This window comes from Mauremys reevesii, linkage group 7 (genome assembly GCF_016161935.1).
Source record: "Mauremys reevesii isolate NIE-2019 linkage group 7, ASM1616193v1, whole genome shotgun sequence".
In the NCBI taxonomy this organism is placed as follows: Eukaryota; Metazoa; Chordata; order Testudines; family Geoemydidae; genus Mauremys; species Mauremys reevesii.
The window spans coordinates 36,349,826-36,376,447 of NC_052629.1; the positions used below are offsets into that span (position 1 = coordinate 36,349,826).

General features: G+C 42.0%; 1 protein-coding gene across 22 annotated transcripts in view; it reads right to left on the reverse strand.

The window, feature by feature from the left end:
• PCDH15 (protocadherin related 15) overlaps nucleotides 1–26,622 on the reverse strand; it is a 790,091-nt gene that overhangs the window by 266,060 nt on the left and 497,409 nt on the right. For all 22 annotated transcript variants that reach the window (XM_039547294.1, XM_039547276.1, XM_039547275.1 and 19 more), the window contains 2 exons: nucleotides 23,133–23,212; nucleotides 7,367–7,460 (listed from right to left, as the gene is read on the reverse strand). In XM_039547294.1, coding sequence (XP_039403228.1) covers nucleotides 7,367–7,460; nucleotides 23,133–23,212 — 174 coding nt within the window. The remainder of the gene's footprint in view (nucleotides 1–7,366; nucleotides 7,461–23,132; nucleotides 23,213–26,622) is intronic.

The following is a 26,622-nucleotide window of genomic DNA, read 5'->3' on the forward strand; positions in this document are numbered from 1 at the left end:
AATTATTCATCATTGCTTTTATTTTCACCTTGAGTGTGCCTTGCTATACATATTGATTGCAGGGCTGATGCTGTTTTTGGCAAGTTCTTATGTAATTATATATGTGATATTGCTGAACTACAGGAGGTTAAAAGGAGGATGAGAATGATCAAGCACATGGAACAATACTCATAGGAAGAGAGATGGAAAAGATTAGGATTGTTTACCTTAGAAAGAAGATGAATAAATCGGGACAAGACAAAAGTACATATAATATTGAATGCTATCGGGAAGCTAGATTGGAAGCATCTGTCCTCCCAGTCTCAAAACACAAGAACAAGGGGGCAGTCAATGAAATTGAAAGGAGGGAAATTCTAAAATGATAAAAGGAAATATTTTTTTAAAACTATGTATAATTGAACTGTGGAAGTCACTGCCACAGGAAGTCATTGAGGCCAAGAACTTAAGATTCTAAAACAATTTGGACATTTATATGGACATATAGAATATACAGGTAATAAAAATGTTGTGGAAGGATTATTAAGCCTCATGCTTCAGGGCTTAAACCAATCTCTATTAGAGATGAGAATGAGACCTAATATAGGTTGTAAATGACTCCTCAACTGTCTATTGTTGGATAGTTGCGCTTCTCTCCGACGTATCTGGTGCTGGCCACTGTTGGGGACAGGATACTGAACTACATGTACCTTGACTGTGATCCAGTCTGTCAATTTCTATGTTCCTGTATTTGCTTCAATGTCATAATAAATTATGAGAACCCTGTAGATGGTCTGCAACTCAGTTAACTACATTGGCCTCCTTTGGGATGCATGTAACATCTATTGGTGATTCTGCCATTAGTTCACCTTGGTAACTGCCACACTCAAAAGATTGTTTAATAAAATGTGTGTGTGTGTGTGTATTCCAATAAGGGGCTCTAGAGCAACAGTGTCATGACTAGCACTCACAGCAAAAGGGTGACCAGTATATCCTAAAATATCCTTCAGTAAGCAACTAGGGTGAATTACGGGGCCTCTTTTTAGCCTATCAATGCGCAGAAAATAGAGCAAGTAAACTGTGGGTCATATGGCCTTTCAACAGCTACAAGAGTAGTCACCTGGCACAACAATTAATATGAGAGAAGGCCCACAGTTTAGGGTACACATTTTTGGTGGGGTGGGAAGAGGGTAAATGCATACACTGCGAAGGAGACTTTCCTTTCTACAGCCAGTTGCATGCAGCTCAGTTTCATGTATGGTCAACCAGCTCCATCATATTTCACACCACCGATTTCCTACTGGAGGTACCAATGCTGTGATTGCGCTGAAAGTCATGTAATTCATGATTCACTTTTTGCATAATGAGGACATTCTTCTAACAAAGAAGCTTCTACTGCACAGACGCAGAGATGGAGATTCTTTAAACACTCATCTATTCTTCCACCTTCATGAGAGAAAATTCTGGTGAATATGAGAATTGTGAGAGTTATTCTTGCCTTATAAAGCTAAAGGAACAAAATCAATACTGAAAGAAATACATGAGTTCAGTGTATCCAATTAGGAGTAGATGCATGTTTACTCTTTTACAGCAGGCTTTCTTGTCTTGTTAGTAAAAAAAATGTTGAATCATACATCTCAGAGCCTCGTGAATCAGGAACAGAGTCAGATTCTCACTCTTATTCATACTTCAGCTGCCTCCACACATTTCTGAAACTTCCCCAGCTCAGCATCCTGCAATATTGCTGTTTGACCTCTCCACTTGATTCTCAGCTTTTCCCAGTGTAATGTGAGCTGGATATGTAAGATTGCAATTAGAGTTTGATTTGAAAGCCTAATTTGAACCTCCTAATAACTAATCAAAATCAAGCCTAATCTATGTGCTTCCCAACATTTAGAGTTAATGCTCAGAATCAATGAAAAGTTTCACACAAAGTTTGAAGCACATCAATTCAAGATTCAGAAATATTATCAGAACCTAAAACATTTTATCCATTCCTCTCCGTTCATAATCCAACAATGTTACATTTCATCATTTGATAGGCAAAGAGTACAAGACACTATCTTGTGCACGGGGTATTTAAAAAAACAAAATGCAAAAAATAGCACCGTTCACCACTAAAGCAGGAGTCTCTATGGAAGTAGAGACTCCAATTAAAAAAAAAAAGCACTTAAGCCTGTGCTTAACATAAAATGTGTGCTTAATTACTATTTAAGTCAGTGGGACATGAGCATATGCTTAAGTGGTTTCCTAAATAGGGATGGACTGAGATACTTGCTTAAGCACTTTACTGAATCAGGATTAGAGAGAGGGGGGAAGAAAATACAACTTACTATTATTTCTATGTACGTCCTGATGCATTTTCTATAGAGGTGTAGTGACTACGTTAGGAGGCATACAGGGCTGGATGTGAGTAATGCAGATCCCATGCTATGATATCTGCATGTACATTTTTCAACTCTTCATAATCTCTATGTAAGTAGCAACACTGATTTTTTTTTTTAATGTTTTATAGGTCAGAGTTAAAGTTATCATTGGAATGTGTAACATGAAAAGCCAGCAATAGTGCAACTTCTCAAAAGGATTGGGTACTTCCTATTTGCTGCTGAAGCAAACAATGGGTTCTTCACACATATAATAAATGTCTAATAAAATATGAACATCTGCAATTTATAGCTTTCTTAAGCCAACTGAAAGAGTTCTTATATCCATAATTCATCTCTAAGCAATAAACACAATATTTAAATAGACTACACAAATATATTGTGCTCTAAGTATGCAAGGCTCTCATAAATGTTAAAGAAGAGAAGATAAATATAAAGAAAATGTCATTTACTTTATTTGTACCCTGCCATTTAATTGGAAACTGGGAATTGATGAGCGTATTGTTTGCCACAGGAAAGTGAATATTCTTAGCTTTGATGTCAAACAAGTTTATTAGTTTAGACAAACTAATACAAAGACTATCATCTTAAAATACAAATGAGTTGGTAAGTAATAAGATATGAGCAAAAAGTCCAGGGCCTTATTTGATTGAAAAAGAATCTGCTCTACATGGCAGGATTTTTGTATATTACACTTAAGAAAACTATATTTACATTTTCACCCCTGATGGTGTGAGCTCATTCACCTGCACATCTACCAATGTGATATATGATATCATGTGCCAGCAATGCCCCTCTGCCATGCGTCTGATGAAGTGGGTATTCACCCACGAAAGCTTTTGCTCCAATACATCTGTTAGTCTATAAGGTGCCACAGGACTCTTTGTTGCTTGGATAATGTAATTTATCCTATATAGTCCAGGGACTGAATCTTTTTTCTCCACTAAAAGTGGTGTTGATTTGTTTTGGTGAAGGATAAGATGCATTAAGAAAGAGAATTACACAGCAAAGATACACTATGCTCACCTGCACATCTCATGGCCTTGTGGACAGGAATATTATTTTATTATCCAGTTCTGCCTCTGCCTCATGTTTGGCTAGAACTAAATGCAAGGATGGAATGTACTACAAAACATTCCATTTCACATCACAATATTTTACAGTTTTCATTAACAGGCTGTGACAGCCCTTCAACAGTATTGTAAGATGAACAGATATTGATTTTAAGCCACTGGACATTCTGGAAGGACACTGCTGTGAAAAATAGACAGGACCTTCTACAAACACTATTTTCTTGTGCTCTGTAGTCAAGAGTATGGCACCTAATTTCCACTTTTCACAGTTCCTAAATTTTTTATTAATCATTGCTATATATGTTTTCTGTAAGTTACTTGCAAGACCACAACAAACACATCCACCTTTCTGTGTTCCTTAAATACAAAGAGCAGTAAATTAATGATCTTGCAGTACATTATATACTCGTCTCACATACAAATGAAGAAACATACACACATTGTTATTTTAAGTTCTTAAACAGCAGAGAATAGGATTGCTTGCGTCTTACAAAAATTCAGCACACTTTGCTTGTCCAGCTATACTGAAAGAAGGACAGGAAACACTCAATATGGTTTTAATCAGGCCACAACTTAATAATAAAGTGTCTGGGACTACCCAGCAGATAAAAGTATACAATGTAGGTAACCCTATGTTCATTCAATAATTACTTGGGGGCTTCCACCAGCTCCCCCTCTTTTTCTATCCAGGCCCCCAGCCAATCTATTGGTGGAACCTTACTATCCTTGCTCCCCATAGGAGGGCTAAGGTGGAATATAAAAAAGGGGGTTGGCTCCCTGCCGTACCATTCATAGGACCCTCAACTCTCTCCCGCCCCACCTCCACTGTCCCCGTTCTGTTTCCTTTAATGAACACCTTCTTTTTAAGTCCTTTTCCAAGCCATTGATCTGGTAACTATATATCTTTCCTACGGAGTATGTGCACTGGGCATCTGCCCCAGACTTACATAAGAAGTTGCGACATATAATCTAATCCCTTCATGCTACACATCATAGGCGGAAAAAAAATAGCGGGTGCTTACCACCCACCGGCAGCCACGCTCTCCTCCACCTCCCCTCCAGAGCCCCCCCCCCCCCCACTGGCAACCCACTGATCAACTTATCCCCCTTCCTCCCAGTGTCTCCTGCCTTCTGCGGATCAGCTGCTCCACAGCATGCAGAGGGAGCAGAAAGAGGCGGGGAAGAGGCGGGGTGTGGGTGCAGCCTTAGAGGAAGGAATGGAGTGGGGGCAGAGCGAGGGTGGAACGAGGCAGGGTGGGGGCTTGGGGGAAGAGGTGGAAGGCAACTATTTTATACATTATTTAGAAATTGGACGAGAAGAAGTCAAAGTTCTTAAAAAACGGACTAACAGCAGTTGAAGTTCTCATTCGCAAGACAGTTAAGCTGAAAATGTCAATCAAACTGAAGCAACTAGGGCCTGGTACAGAAACTGTCCAGTGCATTCAATTGCTGAAGCCACACAGAATTCACTGGCCACTGGAAAAGCAGCTGAGCTCACAGAGATTAAAGGATGGAGAAGGGTTCGAAGTGTCAAGAAAAGTAAAGTATTAAGACAATAATTACTTTAAGATTATTTTATGTAGTCTATTAACAGAAGGGCTGAGATGCTGGGTCTTGTTATGGCTCCTGTATATTGCTATGGTTCTGTAAAAACTCACCACACTGGGGAGAATTTGCCCCAAACAGAAACTGTGTAGGACAGCCACGGGTTACCCCTATATGAAAGGGCTGTAAGCTCCAACTCAGGAGATGTGCCAGCAGCTGAAAGCAGGATGATCCTAATAGCACTCAGCAGTACAGGGATTTTTTTTTACTGCTGAGAACCTGCCCATAGCCAGTCTGGGGGATGAGGTGCCATAATGTAGAGCAGCCCTTGGTTGCTCTACTTCACTCTGTGAATTGCATAGCTCCTAGAGGTGCACAAAATGGGGAGGGTGCAAAAATGACTAAGTCATATTTGCCTCTTCCTCCTGCAGGGAGGAGCCATTCTGTGCTGCACTTCTAGCAGGTGCAGAAAAAAAACACTCAGCCAAGGTACTTTTAACCATTTCTCTTCCATTTTTTAATTTCCATCATGAAAGATCTGCAAAAGAATTACTCCACTCTTGTGGATCTCTTAAGATTGTAGAATGGGAAAGTTTCATTTTGGGTTTTCTGCAGACTTTAAGAATGACCTTTGTCTATTGACCTTTCTCTGACGAGTGCCCCTGCAATGCCAACTAATATCTCCACATCCACTACTACCTAATCCAGTTTTCTACTTATGAGGATAAAGACATTTTAGATACAGGTATCTGTATAATTATAAAATGTGATTTTCAGCTTTTTGATATACACACTGAAGATAATTATATTGTTCCACTAAAAGAGAATGTGGTGTTACTGTGTGTTGGTGTGGGTTCACAAGTACAGCGGGCTAATGCTCAGAGGCTTGTGTTGAGTGTGTGTTACTTTATTATATGATTTCCTCCCTTTTTAATATTTGTCTTATTGTCTGGAACTGTACTTGATGGACCTTCACTCTGAAGGTACAGCTATACTTCACACCATTTGCGGCAGCATGTGGGGTACATATTGTTACACGCCACAGTGCAAAACTAGGTATATCCACACTATGGTGTGTAGCTACACATGGCAGTGAAAGGCTCTGGCACTGGCAGAGGGACACTACATTGCTATTTTTAGCAGTGTAGATGAGAAGACATTGCTTGGGCAAGTAGAGAGCCATGTAGGTACATACCCGGTACATACCCTAAGGGTTCAGGCATATCTTTACTCACTTAAGCAGTGCCTCACTGTCTACACTGCTATTGATACCCATGCTGGGGGAGAGACACGGGTAGCATATGCACTCTATACACTCACTGCCTTAAGGAGTGAGCGGTGTAGATTTACTCTGAATGAATGATGCTTTTGTGTGGGTAATATTATTATTTTAAGAACCATATTACAGTTTCATTAAATGTGCCAAAATATACTAGATGAAATGCTTCAAATTCATTTTTAGAGAGGTAAAATGATTTTCTTCTAGTTCTTTAGTTAAGGTTCTGAAAAAGTGGTTCAGAAACCTGAAATAAACAGCCAGTAATTCAACAAAATTATTTATTTATTATAGACTGAACTATGTGCAAGGTGCTTTCCAAACACTAAAGATGGATGATCCTCACTCTGAAGACCACAGAAGCTAAGAATACACAAGCAGAGAGAGTTTAAGGGAAGCAGAATAACAATAGGTAATTTAAAAAAATCATTAGAATGTAATGAGAGAGAGATTAATCTAACTTCTCGACACATTGTCAAGTGTCTAACTGCCTCTGCAGAAAAAGAAGTAAAAAACTCTTAATGGATAAGTTTCAAATTTCTTGCTAACTTCCAAGTAAAAGAAAAATGCCTATTATAGTTCATAAAAAGTTTGGGAAACACTCGTGCAAATTGATTTCCTTTAAAAAAATTCAACTAGGACAGCATTTGCCATGTGCAAATTCTGAACTAAGATTGAGTAATACATTTAATAGGACAGAGAAAATAACACAGAATATGGCTGCACACGATAAAAGGGAGCTCTTTCAAAATGGTATGCAGAAGGAGACAGACAGGGAGACTGGACTCCAAGTATCAGGGAAATTGAATGGTCACAAGATCCCACACAGCTGGATGACTCAAACAGTTGCATTTCTTGTATTTATTCTTGCTCTTGCAGAACAAAGAAATGTCAAAAGTGAGCTGGCAAAATCATTTTTGTTTTAGTGTCTAAAAGTGGTACATTTTCAAAGTGGTGCATGGGAGGTACCTGCACAAACCTTTCTTGCAAATAGGGAAATTGCTGCAAGTCATAGATCTATTCATTCAAGATCCAGATACAAGATTCTATGGTTGTATTATTTCCAGCTCCCAACATCTTGGTATGATAACTAAATGCTTTCTTAAACTCACCCCATCTGGTCTGCCATCCGAGGCTGTGACAATCAAAATGTAGCGATCAGTGCTTTCTCTGTCCAAGGGCTTTCCTAAGGCAAGAAGTCCAGAACTAGTAATAAAACAAAACATTAAATTACGTTATATCACAATAGTCTTAAAAACCTGCAAGTTCTTTTGTTCCACTACTATGTTTTAGATGAAAGTTTTCCTTTCAGCAGATATTCCTTAAGCTTTTAGGATATATTATAATTGGGTGAAGGCTTTGGATGGGTAAATACTTGTAAAATGATGAGCCTATTTCTAATGCTTTATGGTTGCATATATGTATAATTTAGGATTAAAGTAGTGACCTGATGATGTACAAGATTATATTATATGATAGATAGTCCCAGACTGAACACAAGGCTGTCATTCATTCAAAGGGTTTGTACTGCTGTCATAAACCACAAGAGAGAATCTCCAGCAGTATGTTCATCACAGCAGATTTCTGATAGCTCTGACAGAAAAGAATTCAGATTATTTGTAATAAACTATGGAATGTCTCTCACAAGGATTCATTGAACGTTTTACAGAAAAGTTTACTTTTCCATTCATTGCATAAGTGTATTGAATAAGTGTGCAATGAGTCAATTATTTTTTAGTGCTCACCAGTACAGGTACTGTATTCCCTAGTAATAAAAAATTGTCCCCAGTGCACGTGGTGTGTAAAGGAGAATAAATCAACCTACTACATTTAGGCCATGAAAGAACTTGTGCTGTTCCAAAGCACTACAAAACAAAAATGGATGTAAATAGCAAAGACAAATAAAGCAGAGTAGGATTTGTCCCAGATCTCCATGGTCAGGAGCCCAAATAACTTCTTGAACTGCTTTGTGGTGCCAAGGAACAAGAACAGATTCTCATTGTGGACTAACACTCATAATCATCACAAAATTAGCAGTTAAACCTCATTTTGTAGGCAGGCTCATCTCTATTTCATCTTGGGTGATACAACTATTTTTCTTGTAGCCTTCCCACAGTCTGTAAGAACTGCCATAGAGAATCAGACCTGAGATAAATCTAGTCCAGTATCCTGCTCTGACAGTGGCTAGCACCCAATGATTTAGAGGTAGGTAGGAGCACCACAGCAGGCAGATGTGTCGTAATCTGTCCACCACATTTGGTCGCGGCTTGGTATTTAATATTTAGAAACTGTCTTAAACTCTGCAGCATGATGTTTAATATCCCTTCCACAATTTTTTGTCATATTTAATCACGACGACTCTGGATACTCTTGTTATCCATATAAACACCTAATCCCTTCCTGAATCTTGGTAAATACTTGGTCTCAATGAGAATGTGCCAGTGTTTTCCACAATTTAATTATATATTGTGTGGAAAAGTATTTCCTTTTATCAGTTTTGAATTTCCCACCTTTTAACTTCATTGAATGTCCCCTGGTTCTTCTCTTATGAAACAGGGAGAAGAGACAGACATTCCCCATCTACCTTCCCTGTTCCATGCATTATTTTATAGATGTTTATCATGTCCCCTCTTATTCATTTATTTCTAAGGTAAACAATCCCAGGCTCTCTCTCCATATGAAAGTTAATCCATGTCTTTGATCATTCTCATCACCCTTTGAACTCCTTCTAGTATAGCAATATCAATTTTAAGATGAGGTGAACAGTAGTGCACAGAGCATTCCAGATGAGGTCACCACATTGATTTATATAAAGGTGGTAATAATATTCATCATCCCAGTCCTTATGTAACCTAATATCTTGTTAGCTTTTTTGACCACAGCTGCACACTGAGCAGAAGTCTTCATTAAGCTATCTATAATGACATCCAGGTCTCTTTCCTGAGTTGGAACAGTTAATTTGGAACCCTGTAAATGGTTCTAATGGAACCAAATTGCCTTTGCCATCATGTTGCTCATTCACCAAGGTTGTCCAGGTCTCTCTGATTCTCTCACAGTCCTCTCCTGTCCTGACTAACTTAAATAACTTTGTGCTATCTGCAAATTTTGCTACCTCACTACTCCTCCCTACCCTGCCACTTTCCTGATAATTAGTAAATATATTAAACAACATGGGACCTAGTACAAACTTTCAGGAACCCTACTGTTAACCATTTTTCTATGATGAAAATTGAGCATTAATCCAATTCTTTGTTTTCTATCTCCAAGCCTGTTTTTGATTCATGACAATATTTTGCCTCTCACCTTATGACTGGTTAGCTTCTTGAGTATCTCTTGAGCAGTAACTTGTCAGAGGCGTTTTGGAATCTAAACAAATGTCTACCAGATCTTCTTTATCCACTATTTTATTGACACATTCGAGAATTATGAGAGATTAGTTTTCCTTTGCAGCAGCTATGCTGGTTAGACCCTATCATGTTGTGATCCTCCAAGTGTTTTCTTATTCTGTTTTTATTGATCATTTCAACCAGTTTGCCAAGTACAGATGTAAGGCTTACTGTATATAACTAACTGTATCAATCTTAGAGACTATTGAAAATACAGGTATAACATTTGCTATTTGTAATCCTGTTTGTTGTTTTTAAAGAGATATTGCACATTTTTATTAGTTGCTCAGCCAGTTCATAGTTAAGATCCATCAAACCTCTTGGATTTATATAATCTGGGTTTTTATATTATAAATTTGCTCCAGCACCTCTTCTTCTGACATTTCACTCTCCAAGAGCACTCCTCTTTATTATCAGAAAGGAGAAGGTCAGGGTAGGAAGCTCCCCAACATCCTTGGCAGTGAAGACTAAAGTCTCTTATGCCAGCACTCTATCTTTGGTCAGCAGGTTAGAGCAAGCTGACACTTTTAAGTGAATACTAATAGGGTTCAGTGGAATAAGAATAAGTGGGAAGTATTAGGAGCTCTTCCCTAAGATCAAGTGACTGACCTGTAAAATAGTATCCAGTCTCAATCATCATGATAGGGGGAATTTGAGGAAGGTGTTAAATCGTATGTCACTCATGGCTACAAAAAAAACCCTCCAAAATGCTACGGTGCATGAATGTCTCTAGTAGCTTCTTTCAGAAAAGGAAAGAACATCAAATCAGATTGACTCAGCAATAACTTATTTCCAGAATTTTACTAAACACTAAGGGAAACATGCATTAATACTCTATATCTTACTTCCACATTCATCTTATTAAAGACCATTTAACTTAATTGTATTTCAATATTTTTATAAATCAGAAAAGTGGAAACAGCAGTGAATGTCCTGGGACGGCAATTTGCCCCTTTCCAACGTTTTAAAAAGATCAGATGTCTATGAATAGGCACAAAAGAGAAAAACACTCACTGCTTTTAAATAGTACACATATCCCCAACTGCCCTTTGTAATGAATTAGCCATCATCTCAATGTAACAAAACAGCTTAAAATAAAGGTTTAAGAACACTCTAATAAAATCTAAACAGAAGGAAATTGGATTTGCATGTTTTGCTCATGTTCAACATGAATGCTTCCTATTAAGAAATGTGTACTTTTATTGTGATAAAATGTTAGTACAGGTAACCTGTTAAAATAAATTTCATGATTGGACTCTGAAGGAAAAGTATACTTGTGACAAATAAAATGTCCACAAGAAATAGTGTTCCAATAACACTACACTACAGCTGCAGGCTCATTTATCACCTGTGAATTTTAGACTTAAAATGAACAGGAAAACATAAGCTGATTTACTTTTTTTAATTCCAGTGTGTACCATACTGCCCTATTCCAGGCAGCCTCTCTAACATTTGTAATACATCTTTTCTAGATAAGCTATGTAATAACTGAACATACTTGGTTTAATTATGAGATATTGTGTTGTACTCAGGTCTAATGGACTCTATGCATTTCAGTTTCATGTATTTCATTGTCATTTCTTGGGCTTTAGTCAAATATCCATCACTTTCCATGGGGGAGCTAATGAAGTTCCTAATTACCTCAGATCAGATTCAGATTTTAGTTGCCAGAGGAGACAGAACTGAAGCTTAATTAAAAAGGCTACTATGTCAATCCTTAGAATGGAGGCATTATCTAGTGAGTTAGTGAAGTGAATGCTAAAGGAGATATACTGTACACAGTTAAAAAAGGGTTCATTGATGTAGCACTAAGGGACTAGGCCATTTCTGGAGTCACAGAATGGGGTTCCCTCACCCTGGATTCTCACTGCAAACAATCCTTATGCATTCCAGTTGCAAGTTCAACACTAGGTGTTTTATTTACAATGTGCTTTATAAATATTTGCTACCCGCAGCATAAATAAGTATTTCCTCCAAATCTTTACCTATTGCAAACAAACAGGGCAGAAGAGAAAAGATCGCTTCTCTGTGAGATCCTGGGCTTCTCTAAGGCCCCAACTACACTGGCAAGTTTCTGCGCAGTAAAGCAGCTTTCTGCACTGTAACTCCCGAGGTGTACACACTGCCAAGCCACTTAGTGCGCACTAATGCAGTTGTAGCACTCTAAAAAAACCACCCCAATGAGAGGCGGACAGCTTTCTGCATCGGAGCTACAGTGCTGCGGTGCCAGTGTAGACACTGTGGTGACTACAGCACTGAGATTGGCCTCCGGGAGGTGTCCCACAATGCCTATTCTCACCTCTCTGGTCATCGGTTTGAACTCTACTGCCCTGCCCTCAGGTGATTAACCGTCCACCCCACTCCATACATTCCTTTGCAAATTAGAAAGTCCCCTTCCTGTTTGCTCGGTGATGCATGCAATGGTCTCAACGTATCTTTCCAGGTGGCCATGCCTGCTCCACACACCAGGCAATCCCCCTGGAGGAATGCCGAGCTGCTGGACTTCATCAGCATTTGGCAAGAGGAGGCTGTCCAGTCCCAGCTGCACTCCAGCCATAGGAATTATGATACCTATGGGCAGATTTCATGATGCATGATAGAAAGGGGCCATGACCGGGACTCAATGCAGTGTAGGGTAAAAGTGAAGGAGCTGCAGAATGCCCACCACAAGGTGCGGGAGGCAAACCACCACTCCGGTGCTGTGCCCATGAGCTGCCAGTTCTACAAACAGCTGCATGCAATACTCAGTGGTGACCCCACATCCACTGCGAAGGCCCCTGTGGATACTTCGTTGGCTCGCATGCCAGTCAAGGGTGGACCGAGCCAGGAGGAGGAAACCTTGAACAAAGAGGGGGAAGGGGACTCGAGGCAGAGGATGATTTGGAGGCCAGAGATGCATGAAGTCGGGAGCTCTTTTCTACCACAGAGGAGCCTAGCCAGTCACAGCAATCGGATCTTGGTGAAGAGCAAACAGGAGAGGAGGTCCCTGGTAAGTGGATCTGATTTTGGGAATTGCTGAAGCTAGTTGTTGGGGGCAGGAGGGTTGGAGAAAGCAGGCTTGTCTTCCACTGCATGCCTAGTCTAAGCCACGGAACAGGCTGTTGATACACTCCCTCACTTCATGGGAATCTCCGTCAGAGATCTCCAGGAAACTCTCATGGAGATACTGGGCAATCCGCTGCCACAGGTTCCTCAGCAGAGCTGCTTTGTTTCTTGCCCCATTAATGGTAAATTTCCTGTGCCACTTTGCCATCAAGGGGGAAACCATTGTTGCACACAGGCGAGCCACATAAGGGCCAGGGTGGAAGCTGCAAGCTTGGAGAAGACCCTCACTTGATTCCCTGCTCACCCTCAGCAGCAAGATATCTTCCATAATGATCACCTCCTGTGGAAAGTGTGGGGACAGGAATGATTATCAGGCCCCTCCATGCAGTGCTGGCTCTACCCAAGAGCAACATGCCCAGTGTACAGCAGGCTCTGGAAAGAGTGATTTCCCCTGCCCCTGTGGCTACTCACCATTTGGGGGGTCTTGTGGCTCATGTGTGCTTGCCTGGGGTCAGCCAGTTAGTGTGTGAGTACTGGCTATGTGTGAGTACTGGCTATGTTTTAAAGCACTGAATCAGTGTTGTCTGTGTTGCAAACAATACTGCTTCTGTAAAATGTTGCATTTAAACTTCACAGAGATGACCTTGGGAGCCCAGCCTCCCTCTTTGTTATCAGCGGCAGAAGGGCTGTGCAGAATTAGAAAGCGGCCAAGGAGAACTAAGGATGACTTTTTCCGTGAGGTTATGATGCACTCTGCTGCCGAGAAACAGGAATTGAAGGAGTGGCGGGAGAGCGAGAAGAGGGACCAAAAGGAGAACGCAACATATCAGAAAGAAGCCACGGCACAGCTCTTAAATGTTATGGATCACCAAGTGGATACACTTCAGGTGATACTAGCTCTTCAAACCAAGTAGCTCCACGCCTGCCCTCCCTTGAAACCGCTGTCGCAAAACTCTTTCCCAGGCGCCCCCACACACACTGCCAACACACTGTTATCAACCTCCTGGCTCCACTCTCTACCGGCAGCATTCCACTCCTCCATCCTCACAGTCCAACACTGTGGACTCCCACTACCCACTGCACTCAACACCCGTCCCTCTGCAGTTTGGCCCTGCTGAAGTACAACACCTGCTGCATTGTACTCCAAAGGAGAAGGTTGGGTATGATTCCTGGACATACACAAATCTGTAGCCATCCCAGGACCGCTCCTGCTCTCAAGACCTTCCCTTCCCCCATCCTCCTCCCTGCTGATGACTTTTTTTGTTTGAGTCTCTACTCTGGTTGTTGTCTTTCAAAAAAAGAATTGTGTTTGTTTGAAAGCAATCTTTATTTTATTAAGTGAAAGCAAAAAGAGCACTGCAAAGCAACATACAATTATGTTAAGGCCCCTTCTTGCATCACGTGCACCAATCACCTCCTAGCATTACAAGCACTGCAATCCTGAGCATAGCAACAATATTAGTGGTTTTCAGCTTCAAATTGCTGCCGCAAGGCATCCCTGATCCTTATGGCTCTGCGCTGTGCCCCTCTAATAGCCCTGGACTCTGGCTGTTCAAACTCAGCCTCCAGGCAATGAGCCTCTGTGGTCCAGCCCTGAGTGAAGCTTTCACCCTTCCCTTCACAAATATTTTGGAGCGTACAGCACACAGCTATAAGCATAGGAATATTGTCATCAGCCATGTCCAGCTTCCCATACAGGCATCGCCAGTGGGGTTTTAAACGGCCAAATGCACACTCCAGTCATTCTGCATTTGCTGAGCCTGTTGTTGAACCGCTCCTTGCTGCTGTCAAATTGCCCCATGTATAGCTTCATAAGCCATGGCATTAAGGGGTAGGCAGGGTCTTCCAGGATCACAATGGGCATTTTGACTTCCCCTACGGTGATCTTCTGGCCCAGGAAGAAAGTCCCTGCTTGCAGCTTCTTGACCAGGACAGTGTTCTGAAAGATGTGTGCATCATGCACCTTTCTGGACCAGCCTGCGTTAATGTCTGTGAAACGTCCACGGTGATTCACAAGTGCCTGGAAAACCATTGAGAAATACCCCTTGTGATTAATGTACTCTGTGGCTACTCGGTCTGGTGTCAGAATTGGAATGTACATGCCATCTATCGCCCCTCCGCAGTTAGGGAAGCCCATTTATTCAAAGCCATCCACAATGTCACACACATTGCCGAGAGCCACGGTCTTTTGGAGCAGGATGCGATTAATGGGCCTGCACACTTCCATCAATGGTTGACTTTCCCACTCCGAACTGGTTAGCAAGCGATTGGTAGCAGTCTGGATTAGCCAGCTTCCACAGTGTAATCACCATGTGCTTCGCCAGCAATAGGGCAGCTTTCATTCTTGTGTCCTTGAACGCAGGGTTGGGGCAAGCTCATCACAGTCCCATGAATGTGGCTTCCCTCATGCGAAAGTTCTGCAGCCACTGCTCATCATCCCAGACATGCATCACGATGTGATCCCACCACTCAGTGCCACAAGCAATCTCATGACATAGCTACTACACATGGCAAGATCAGTGTTGCACTCCTCTTGCCTTTGCAGTTTAAGGAATAACTCTACTGCCACTTGTGACATGTTGGTCAAAGCAAGCAGCACACTGGTCAGCAGTTCAGGACCCATTCCTGCAGCTCGAAAAAGGCAGAGCAGTACACAAACTGTTGAAAGATGGTGCCAAATGCGGACGGAAGCACAGGGATTTCTGGGATGCAAAGCAATGCATCATGGGGCATTGGGACTGGACCCAGTCTTAGTGGCAAAAAAGAAAGAGGTGCTCTGTGGGATACCTGCCCAGAGTGCACTGCTCTGAATACCGCTGCAAGTGCCGCAAGCATGAACACACTATTATGCAGGCAGCTGTCAATGTGAACACACTACAGCTGTTTTCCTTCTGTGCTCTCTGACCGGTGCTGTAACTGCCAGTGCTGTAACTTTGCCAGTGCCCTAACCATTCCTTCTAGCTGTCTCTACTCCCTTCTGTCTCACGCTGCCTCTCCTTCAACTGTTTCCAGTTGATGAGCAGAATCACCCAATTAATTAGCTGATCACTTAGTACTTAAACTATTACCTCATCAATTTACCCCACTGTGTGGTTGCTTCCAAAGGGCACATAGTGGTGAGTCAGCCTTAGGCTACTCACACTCTGTCACAATTACCTAGATTAGAGAGGCAAGCTGGTTGAGGTAATAGCTTTTACTGTACCAACTTCTGTTGGTGTGAGAGACAAGCTTTCAAGCTTCCACACAATTACCTAAATTGAAACATATGAAAAAGCTTCCTATTTAAGGACCTTGTAGCGGGGTGGTTACCCGCTCCTGCCCTTCGGGGCTTAAAACAGCCCAAGAGAGGGCTGTAGCTGGGGCAAGAAGCCTGGGTTGATTGGGAGAAAGCAGGCCCAGCTGGCCCCTATAAGAGGCAGTGAGCCAGGAGCCCAGACAGTCTCTCTTTGGCTGTAGAGGGAGAAGGGCCTGGCTGCAGGGATCTAGACAAGGTACCTCGAGTGGAACGGGGCTGGGGAAAGGCAGAGGAGCTGGGGAACTCCTGCCTGGAAAGCCCCAGGCTGCCGCCTAGCATTAGGCCAAGAGGTACTGGGAGTTTCAGGGGGCAACCCAGGGGTAGGCAAAGGCAGCAGGTCCAAACCCCTTTGCCTGTGATGAGTGGCTGATACTGCAGTCTGCCCCAGTGAACAGGGGCTAGATGGAGACTGGGCAGTAGCCAATACTGAGGCAAAGTGGGGATAGTAGGGTGGGGGTTCCCCTGGGAGGGAGAGACCCAGTTAAAGGGACACCAGGGTCCTGGGAGGGACACGGGGGCCAAGAGGACAGGTGGATCACTGGCCTGCAGAGGGCGCTCTGGGCTGGCAGTGAGCTAATTCCCGTGGACAACCAGCAGGAGGCGCCGCAGGGGTGAGTCCGCTCATCTACAGACCTCATCCTTCTTCAATTAAAATAAATGGGAGTCTTTCAAGTAATTTCAGTGGTCTTTGGCTTGGGTCCTAAGTGCATCTGGGTTCTTAAGAAAAGTATCTAATGTAAATGACCTGGAACAATAAAAAGATTATTGGAACAATTGCAGGGACATGCTGCTATTCCTATATTTTGCCCTTACTCCACTATAATCAAATAGCATTTGACTTGGCAGAACAAGTCAAGATTGGATGTCCTTTCTAAAAGATAGATTCTACATCAACCAATCTGGTTTCACTGAATTAGTGGGTGATGTGGCCTATGTTATGAAGGAGGTCAGACTAGGTGATAATGATTGTGGCCTTAAAATCTATGAATATCTATAAGAGGCTATGAGACGTCACTCCTATGCCAAGAACATTTAGATAACACTAAGTATATATTTTCCTCACCACCAATCCATTTTCTGCACAAGATGTCTCAATGCCTAGAAAAAAAATCAGTGGATGGACAAAGAGAACTTAGCTCATACTCAGTCCAGAAAAGACAGAAGTGACGATGGTATGAAGGGAGATAATTCTTCAAAGAAACTTGACAATACTCTAACAACAGACCACACAACATAAAAGATGGAAAAACTTAGTGGCTATACTGGACTCCTCACTATTCTTGATACACAGATGGTTACAGTTGCGTGGATTGCCTTTTATTTTAAGATGATGAGGGAACTGGGATTGTTTAGTCTGCAGAAGAGACGAATGAGGGGGGATTTGATAGCTGCTTTCAACTACTTGAAAGGGGGTTCCAAAGAGGATGGATCTAGACTGTTCTCAGTGGTAGAAGATGACAGAACAAGGAGTAATGGTCTCAAGTTGCAGAGGGAGAGGTTTAGGTTGGACATTAGGAAAAACTTTTTCACTAGTAGGGTGGTGAAGAACTGGAATCGGTTACCTAGGGAGGTGGTGGAATCTCCTTCCTTAGAGGTTTTTAAGGTCAGGCTTGACAAAGCCCTGGCTGGGATGATTTAGTTGGGTTTGGTCCTGCTTTGAGCAGGGGGTTGGACTAGATGACCTCCTGAGGTCCCTTCCAACCCTGAGATTCTATGATTCTATGGCTAGGAAAGCACAACTTTTCCTCTCTAAGGACCCAGCCACTCTAAGGACCCAAGCTTTTATAATTGTACCAGAGACTCTATACAACTGTGGTATGGAAGCTGCTGCTGGGGTAGAATGCACAGCCAATCACCCAAGCAACTAAGCTGTCTCAGGCATGGACTGCCTTTTTGTCCTGTATTTGTATCTTTTTGTCCTATATTTGTACAATGTCTAGCACAATGGGCCCTAGTCCATAAGTGGGGCTCTTAAGTGCTATGTTAATAAAATAAAATACTAAAAACTAAAGTGTTAGGTGCCTGTGGGAGCCAGCTTGGAGAGACTATATGAACAGAAAGAACAGGAGTACTTGTGGCACCTTAGAGACTAACAAATTTATTTGAGCATAAGCTTTCGTGGGCTACAGCCCACTTCTTCGGATGCATGGAATGGAACATATATTGAGGAGATATATATACACATACAGAGCGCATGAAAAGGTGGGAGTTGCCTTACCAACTGTAAGAGGCCAATTAAGTAAGGGAAAAAAAAACTTTTCAAGTTATAATCAAGATAGCCCAGTACAGACAGTTTGATAAGAAGTGTGAGAATACTTACAAGGGGAGATAGATTCAATGTTTGTAATGGCTGAGCCATTCCCAGTCCCTTTTTAAACCTAAGGTGATTGTATCTAGTTTGCATATCAATTCCAGCTCAGCAGTTTCTCGTTGGAGTCTGTTTTTGAAGCTTTTCTGTTGCAAAATTGCCACCCGCAGGTCTGTCATTGAATGACCAGAAAGGTTAAAGTGTTTTCCTACTGGTTTTTGAGTGTTATGATTCCTGATGTCAGACTTGTGTCCATTAATTCTTTTGCATAGAGACTGTCCGGTTTGGCCAATGTACATGGCAGAGGGGCATTGCTGGCATATGATGGCATATATCACATTGGCAGATGTGCAGGTGAATTCATGGTGGCTAAGTCCATAAATAGCTATTAGCCAGGATGGGTAAGAATGGTGTCCCTAGCCTCTGTTCATCAGAGGATGGAGATGGATGGCAGGAGAGAGATCACTTGATCACTGCCTGTTAGGTTCACTCCCTCTGGGGCACCTGGCATTGGCCACTGTCGGTAGACAGATACTGGGCTAGATGGACCTTTGGTCTGACCCGGTACGGCCGTTCTTATGTTCTTATGTTCTTAATGAGCCCCTGATGGTATGGCTGATGTCACTATGATGATGTCACTTGAATAGATATGTGGACAGAGTTGGCATCAGGCTTTGTTGCAAGGGTAGGTTCCTGGGTTAGTGTTTTTGTTCAGTGATGTGTGGTTGCTGGTGAGTATTTGCTTCAGGTTCAGGGCCGCCCGGGGGGGGCAAGAGGGGCAATTTGCCCCAGGCCCCGAGCCCCACAGGGGCCCCCACCAGAGTTTTTCGGGGCCCCCGGAGCGGGGTCCTTCACTCCCTCCGGGGGGCCCGGAAAACTCCTGCAGGGCTGGGCGCAGGAGCTTCTTCTGCTCCCAGTCTTCGCCGGCGGGGGGTCCTTCCGCTCCGGGGCGGAAGGACCCCCCGCCGGCGAATTACCGCCGAAGACGGAGCGGGACCCGCCGCCGAAGTTCAGCTCGGTCTTCGGCGGTAATTCGGCGGCGGGGGGCCCTTCCGTTCCGGGACCCGCCGCCGAAGTGCCCTGAATACCCGCGGCGGGGGCCCCCCTCCACCAAATTACCGCCGAAGACCGTGCTGCACTTCGGCAGCGGGTCCGGCTTCGGCGGTAATTCTGCGGTGGGGGGGGCCGCCGCGGGTCTTCGGGGCACTTTGGCGGCGGGTCCCGGAACGGAAGGGCCCCCCGCCGCCAAAGACCCCGGGCCCCCGGAATCCTCTGGGCGGCCCTGTTCAGGTTGGGGGGTTGTCTGTAAGTTATCTGTCCCCCAAGATCTGTGAGAGTGAGGGATCATCTTTCAGGATAGGTTGTAGATCTTTGATGATGTGCTGGAGAGGTTTTAGTTGGGGGCTGAAGGTGACAGCTAGTGGTGTTCTGTTATTTTCTTTGTTGGGCCCGTCTTGTAGGAGGTGACTTCTGGGTACTTGTCTGGCTCTGACAATCTGTTTTTTCACTTCAGCAGGTGGGTATTGTAGTTTTAAGAATGCTTGATAGAGATCTTGTAGGTGCTTGTCACTGTCTGAGGGATTGGAGCAAATACGGTTGTATCTTAGAGCTTGGCTGTAGACAACAGATCGTGTGGTGTGTCCTGGATGGAAGCTGGAGGCATGTAGGTAAGTATAGCAGTCAGTAGGTTTCCGGGATAGGGTGGTATTTATGTGACCATCGCTTATTAGCACAGTAGTGTCCAGGAAATGGACTGCTTGTCTGGATTGATCTAGGCTGAGGTTGATGGTGGGATGGAAATAATTGAAATCATGGTGGAATTCCTCAAGGGCTTCTTTTCCATGGGTCCAGACGATGAAGATGTCATCAATGTAGCGCAAGTAGAGTAGGGGCGTTAGGGGACGAGAGCTAAGGAAGCGTTGTTCTAAGTCAGCCATAAAAATGTTGGCATACTGTGGGGCCATGTGGGTACCCATAGCAGTGCCGCTGACTTGAAGGTATATATTGTCCCCAAATGTGAAATAGTTGTGGGTGAGGACAAAGTCACAAAGTTCAGCCACCAGGTTAGCTGTGACATTATCGGGGATAGTGTTCCTGATAGCTTGTAGTCTAACTTTGTTTGGAATATTGGTGTAGAGGGCTTCTACACCCATAGTGGCCAGGATGGTGTTTTCTGGAAGATCACCGATGGATTGTAGTTTCCTCAAGAAATCAGTGGTGTCTCGAAGATAGCTACGAGTGCTGGTAGCATAGGGCCTGAGGAGAGAGTCCACACAGCCAGACAATCCTGACAAAATTAGGCTACCAAGTGTCTACACTGGAGTCTCTGCGGCAAGTATGCATTTTAAGGAACCGTGCAGTGTTACAACCACCAAATTGAAAGCACGCTTGAGGAGGCTAAGATTCTAAGGGATCTGGCAATTGTCACATTGTGGGCAAATGGGATCGATTGTTGTTGTAGAAAGAAGACAAACAACACCATATGAATTGAGGTGCCAAACCAGCAGACAGAAATATAAAAATGAAAAAAGAAGAGAAGATAGTGAAGTATGAAAGTGAAACTATTATGAAAACTAGAACAAAAACAATCCCAGTGATTACTGGAACACTTGGTGTGTACCTTAAGGGTATGAATGAGATCTCAAGAACATGACAGGAGTACAAGACATCACAATCTGTGACCTCCAGAAGACAGCACTCTCAGGCAGAGCAGAATTTTAAGGAAAGTCAAAGGAAAACAAGTGAATTTGAACAACTAAAATGCTGGAATTCTGCAGAGGTTTAAACAAAACAGCTGAGTACCCAAACCTACAGAGTTGATTCGTGGTCAGGATTTATTGGTGGCTCCTATTGGTGGAGATAAATATCTTATGTTATCTTATGTTATCTTATCTTAAAATATGCTTAAATATCTTGAATGTTATGAAGCGTATTTGTTTAAAACAAAACAAAACAAAACAAAACATCCCTATGTGTAATACTGAGAAATAATAATAAGATGATTGATTGATTGATAGATGATGATGAGAGCACAACAAACTAGTTTCCCACGAATTCCAGTGTCTCCTAATTTGTTTCCTGACTAAATTCAAAATCTTAGTCTTGCTCTTAATCCAAAAAATCTTCAATGCATTGATGTCATGAATATCTTAAATAGATTTGTGTCCAACAGGGACAATGCACGTGAAGACAAACAGAATATGACTCTTAGGGCACCTGCAATAAAAAACCTGTGGCACCAAATCTCAGAGGCTGGGTCAGCTTACTCAGGTTAGCAGTGTTCAGGCTGCAGGGCTAAAAACAACAGTGTAGATATTCAGGCTCGGACTAGAGACCAGGCTCTGAGGAGACCCACTCCCCTTGAGGGGGTCTCAGAGCCTGGGCTCCAGCCAGAGCCCAAATATCTACACTGCTATTTTATAGCCTCACACCCTGAGCCTTGTGACCATAAGTCAGCTGATCCAGGCCAGCTGTGACCATGTCCATGGGTCTTTTATCGCAGTGGAGACAAACCCTTAGATACTGAGGACTAAGTGTTGTGCAGCAAGTGACACCCACTTTGGAACTGTATGCCAGTAGAGTTTAGACTACAGTCATAATAAAAGCCCATGGTTTTGACAAATGCTTCTTCTAGCAATGACTACCCTCACACATATATACATTGAAACCATGGTAGTGGAAGGTGAAGTTAGTTAATGGCCACACCTGTGGGATTTATTTAAAAAACAATGCAGGCTCTCCCCCAGAGGTTACAGCCTTGTAGGCATTTCTCCTGAGAACCAACACTATCTTCAGAGGATGTTCATGATTGGAATGTAGGCAGTCATGCCTAGCAGTTGGAGCAGGAGTCAGCCCTTATGGTTAGCACAGGAGTTGGTAGCCAAGAATCAGAACCCAGGGTCAGAACCAAAGTTGGGAGCAAAATGGAAGAGCCAAGGGTCAGAGTTGAATTCAGGTTGGGTAGCCAATCAGGGAGCCCATTACCAATTACTTTTTTTACATAATTTTGTCAGTGCTTAGAGACCAAGGTAAAGGTCACCTAAAATACATTAAATTTAGATTAGCTAATCCCATCCAAACATTAGGGGTTGAACTTTTATGGATCTATTGTCTTTTATTTTGGTATATTCACATTGGTGTAAGGAAGTCTCTGCAATTCTTCACTTACTCCTTAAACCTGATGAAATTAGATTAACATATAAACCCCTAACAAAAGCCCTCCTCTTCCTCTCACCCCTGCTTACTCTCTTCCCATTCTCTGCACGGGGGGAAGTCATTTTACCCTCCCTTTCCCTTTGAATAGGAATGACATTTGGCAGAATGGCAGGATGTAAATTGCAGCCACTTGAAAGAATGTGGGGCACTGTCTGGTACTTGTAACATATCCTCTTATTGAAATTAAGGAGATTTTCAACTGTAGGAAAAGCTAAATGTTTCCCATTTTACTGGTGTCTGAAATATCTAGTTTTAAAATAATAGCTCAAAAAATCTTCCTTTTCATTACAGAGTAGTATTTTTTCAAAGTTAGAAAGTAAGTAAAAGTATCCCTTTTATTAGCAAAAGGCTGACAACTTTAAAGGCATCTAATTAATCCCAGGTCACTCTTTTAAATGGAATATTTCCACTTCAATAGGTTTTAGCTAGTAAAATGTTTAAAATAAATAAATAGTCCCCTGTGTAAAATTTCAGAGCTCAGTACCACCAAGTGAGCTCTCATTAACAGCTAAGAGCTGAACAACAAACAGCTGAACACCTCTGATTAGAAGTTGTTTCTCTTGCTCACAATCTATATATTTATTTGACAGACGAATTAAAAATGTAGTTCTAACAGATTTTCCACTTACGTTTCAGAGAGATTAAAAACATGTTGAGGATCTCCATTTTGGATGAGGTATCTTATTGGGTCACCCTCTCGATCAGTGGCCTTCAGAAAAACAATCAAAATAATATGTTACAGTCATAAATGCTAAAAAACCTGGTTAGTGCTGTTCAATCGATATGCTGTAAAATTAACCTTCAAAATCGAGCCATTTAAATATTAAGTATCTTTTCAAGAGGAATCAGTGCTCACTGTTTCCATTTTATCAGCTATTGCGGTATGTGCGGTATTCACTATGAAGTTGCATCACATCAATATTCTGAACACATACAAAAATATTTTATTTTAATTATTTGAAATATATATATAATATTTCAAATTATTACCACCAGTATGAACAAGTAGCATATGAAATTTATTATTTATTTAAGTACTTATGTTTTCTATTATTTTTAAGGGCTGTGCAAATATATTCTGATTGGACCAAATCCTGACATTTCCTTGACAACCCTCAGGGCGGGATTTTTCCCCTATTCTTCTCATCCAGATACTTTACTTTCTGGTTGTTTTGTTTGCCATCTTTCTCAATCCTTTTGATGATGTTCCTCTTACTGACCCTCACCCCTAAATCACAACCCTTCTGACTTTTCTTTCAGGTTCCTGGGGCATCCCGGAAGATCAGGATGAGAACAATACTTTCAAAAAATGATTTCACAATAATAATTGTCCATGCCATTGTTACCTTCCCTGGACAAATTTTAATGCCCTAAAAATGACGTTTGAAACATCTGATATTTAGATTGACAGAACTGTTCTTGCAATTGTATCCATGAACCTGAACTTCACATACTGAGTGGCTGTTTTAAGAAGAAAAACAAGAAACTTGACATGTGAATTCTTGGAATTTGCAAACCAAGCACATACCAGAAGATAACTACTGAATAAGCTCTGCAAACTGCACAAATACTTTTCTCTCAAAAACTGTCCAAGCAAACTTGAAAGAATGTTGACATTAATAAACATCTCTCTTAACTGGTTTAAAAATAGAAGATAGACATGATTTTAGTGTACAAGTTAGGAAGAATACAAATGCTGTGAAAAGCCAGAAGAATTTAATTCTATTTTCTGCATCCTCATAATAGTTTTAAAAAAACCCCTAACATATCAATCTGCAAAGTTTGGTAACTAATGTTATTAGTAGACCCATTTATAAAAGTGAAAAACAAAAGGGAATTTCTTTTGGGTTTTTTGGTTTTCGCTGAAAGATTGTGATGGTAAAATTCATAATCATAGAATATTAGGCTTGGAAGAGACCTCAGGAGGTCATATAGTTCAATCCCTTGCTCAAAGTAGACCAACACCAACTAAATCATCCCAGCCAAGACTTTGTCAAGCCAGGCTTTAAAAACCTCTAAAGATGGAGATTCCATCACCTCCTTGGGTAACCCATTTCAGTGCTTCTCCACCCTCCTAGTGAAACAGTATTTCCTAATATCCAACCTACACACACACACACACCCTCAACACGAGACCATTGCTTCTTGTTCTGTCATCTACCACAACTGAGAACAGCCGAGCTCCATCCTCTTTGGAATTCCCCTTCAGGTAGTTGAAGGCTGCTATCAAATCCCCCCTCAACTGGTAACTGGTGATGGGCTGCAGTGGGGTCCAACCTTTTGGGCTTGAGGGCCAAACATTATTTTAAAAAGTTCAAGAGGCCACAATCAATCTTTTGAGGCAATACAAACCAAGCAGATACACAGTTTCCCTGCTGAGGATTCCTCTGGCATGGGGAAATCTCCATCAGGTACAGAGCTGACAGAGTCGGCTCCTAAATATTCTTCCCAAAGCCCTTGGCACTAGGTATGTGTTGGCTTTTGGGTGAGGAAGTGGCTGCATTTCATTATGTTCTGGAAATCCCAAGACGGCATATGATCTCTGATGGGCTACAGACAGTTCACACAAGTTAGATCTGCTCTTGAGCCCCTCACCTCCACCAGTTTTGCCACATTTGACTGCCCAAAGCGTAAATATCTTTACACTTTTTTCCATGCTGCCCTTTTTGTATAAAGCAGCAATCACAGACTGTTCTGTAAGCCACTACCCTCTCCTCTTTCAAATATCTCTTTAAGAGAAGAATTGGTTGGGAATTTTTTGACAATTTTGGGGGGTTAAAAATGATGATCAGTCAAAATGAAATTTGTTTGATGAAACTGTAATTAAGAAAGGTTTCTCAGGTCCAGGAAGGAAAAAAAAAAAAGAGGGAGACCCCTCCAGAATAGCATATAGCCAAGTGGATAGGGCATCTGCTTGATTGAGACAGAGAACCTCAGCATAGGTCTCCCACATCCTAATCACCATGTTGTTGGCTATTCAGAGATGGGTCTTTCTCAAACACCCCTGTTGGAGTTCTTTCACTTTGCATAAATAATTACAGTCCTCTCCACTGAAACTGTCCTCTTCCTTTCCAAGTGTAACAGTCTCTTTCCCATACTCATCCGCCTTAAACTGTCTGCTGCCTTTGACACTCTTGAGAACCAGTTTCATTTTGATGGGTTTTTTTTTTGGACTTCAGTGTTTCTGCCCTTTCCTGGTTCTTTGCCTGTCTTGATGACTGCTTCTTCAACCTTAGCTCTGATGGATCCACTTCCTTCTCTTTCACTTTGTTTGGTGTTTCCAGAGGTCTATCCTTTGTCTCCTCTACACTCATCACCATGTCGGGGAGATGGACAATAACATTTCATTTTTTAAAACAAAAAATGGGAAAAAATTATCTGACAAAAATTGTTGCGGAAAACCCCACATTTTTAAGAAGCTCTAATATTCAATTAATTTCCATGGTCTCCAACGTCACTTTTATATTGATGAGTCTTAAATCTCTCTCTCTACACACCTAATATCTTTCCCTCTGTCTGGGGTCACATCTCTTAACTGTCACTGTTCTTCTGTTACTTTTCAGAACCCTTTATGTTTCCCTCTCACTTTCTCCATCATAGTTGACAAATTCACTATTCTGACTGTCGATCAAATTTGCAACATTGGCAGCATTTTTTTCTCTTCTCTTCTTCAATCCAGACTCTCAAACACAAAAAAACAAAGACACCCCCCCCTCTCCCCAATAACTTGGAAATGCACATCACTGATTTGGTAGGTTCGAATGTGCTTCTTTAAAATGCACAAGTAATAGCAAAATAAATTATGTATGATCTGAATCAATTAAATTCAAATAAGTACATCATGTAAAAACACAAAGAAAACTGAAGACTCACAACCCAATAAAAATAATCTCTCTCTAAATTTGGATCAGCTGATTAAATAAAATTGTATTTTGACACCTGTATATTTCAAGATCAATTAAATGCACCCATTTTGCCACCCTTAGAGAATTACTGCCTGCTGCCTGCTTGTAGAGCACACCTCAGTAAAACGGTAATTGCTCTATTCCTGTTTATCGAAATCTCAAGAAAATAAGAACATTTGCATACTTAAGCTTTAATCAACAATGGCTGGCAGAA